Source organism: Rhagoletis pomonella, unplaced genomic scaffold, assembly GCF_013731165.1.
Source record: "Rhagoletis pomonella isolate Grant_MI unplaced genomic scaffold, Rhpom_1.0 Rhpom_scaffold_25588, whole genome shotgun sequence".
Taxonomy (NCBI): domain Eukaryota; kingdom Metazoa; phylum Arthropoda; class Insecta; order Diptera; family Tephritidae; genus Rhagoletis; species Rhagoletis pomonella.
Window position 1 is genome coordinate 1 of NW_023484054.1, and position 1,353 is coordinate 1,353.

General features: G+C 43.5%; 1 protein-coding gene across 1 annotated transcript; it reads right to left on the bottom strand.

Annotated features, from left to right (window-relative positions):
- Positions 1 to 5: 5 nt before the first annotated feature.
- On the bottom strand, positions 6 to 851 carry LOC118732707 (filamin-A-like; the record flags this gene model as incomplete). The annotated part of the gene is made up of 1 exon (XM_036461825.1): positions 6 to 851. A coding segment is annotated over exon 1 (825 nt), but the record flags the coding sequence as incomplete, so codon positions are not given.
- Positions 852 to 1,353: the final 502 nt, after the last annotated feature.

Genomic DNA, 1,353 nt, shown 5'->3' on the forward strand with positions numbered 1-1,353 from the left:
GCATCGTAGGATTTCGCCAAGAAAGGCGTACCTTGTACAGGGAAGCCATTATACTCAACATTTATCGAATGACCACCAACTGTAGTGGGCGTGAATTCGGCTGTGAAGCCGGCATGTATATCGCCAGTGACGCGTACGGGCAGCTCGCCTTGCGGACCGCGTACGCTAACGGCCAGCTCAGCAGCACCACCACCACTTACGGTGATATGAAACGACGCCGGCCGATTTACGGTTATCAATTCAAGATTTGAAAGATTCAACATGACGCGCGAAGTATCTGCGACTGCGCATACGAATGGACAGCCGCGTACAGTTTCACCATTAAATTTTATATCGATCAAATGTGACTTGGCCTGTTCGGGTGTGAAGGAGACCAAACAACGTCCACCGCCTACTACCTGGACGTGATTTGGTACTTCGCCTTCATTAATCGATATCTCTAGCTGACCTTCGCCAGCAGCGCTTGCATCGACACGGAATTGACACGGTTGCCCGACAACACCGCCATTCACATCGGTCACTTGTATTAAACTGGCATCGTAGACCTTGGCTATTAGTGGACCACCGGCAATTTTTGTGCCATTAATCGATGCCTCAATGATGTGTGTACCCACTTCGGTGGGCACGAATTCGATGCGAGCAGCACCATTTGCCGCCTCGTGGGTGACTCTGGCATTCAGTTTGGACTTAGTTGGCGTCAAAACTGTAGCCACGCACTCGCCCTTGCTTAGGCTTTGTCCAGGAGGCGGCAGTATCTCAAAAACCGCCGGCGTATTGGCGGGTACAAGGCGTGTCGATTCGCCCAGTGCTGTTAGACCGGGTGTAGACATGATTTCAACGTGCCACGGTGAGCCTGGAAGAAAACAAATGAAGGGAGGATAATGTAAGTAAGTATTTTTTTTTATTTCGATTAACTTATTTTAATTTGACTGTTAGAACAGAAGGCAACCCTCATCAAAAATATTTTAGAGGAAAGCCTTTCCGTTTTTCTTTCGTCTGACCCGCCTATTGTAATGTTTTTTTTTTATTAAACTTTAAACCTGGTGACAGGGCTCTTCAAAAATATTTTAGCCGTTATAAACCGACTCTCTATGGGTGTCAAACCCATATTAAAATGTTTCATTTAACTAGTCAATTAAATTGATTTTGAATTTCTAAAAAGGTGGCACCCCTCTCCAAAAATATATTCTGGAAATAAAGCTGGTTTAAAACTCTCGTTTGATACTCGTATCAAAATATTTGTTTTAGCTTGTTTAAAAAGATTTTAATTTTTTGAACAGGTGGCAACCTTCCTCAAAATTTTTTTCGAAATAAATAGTTTTTATCTCAATATTTCATTTAACTTAATATATG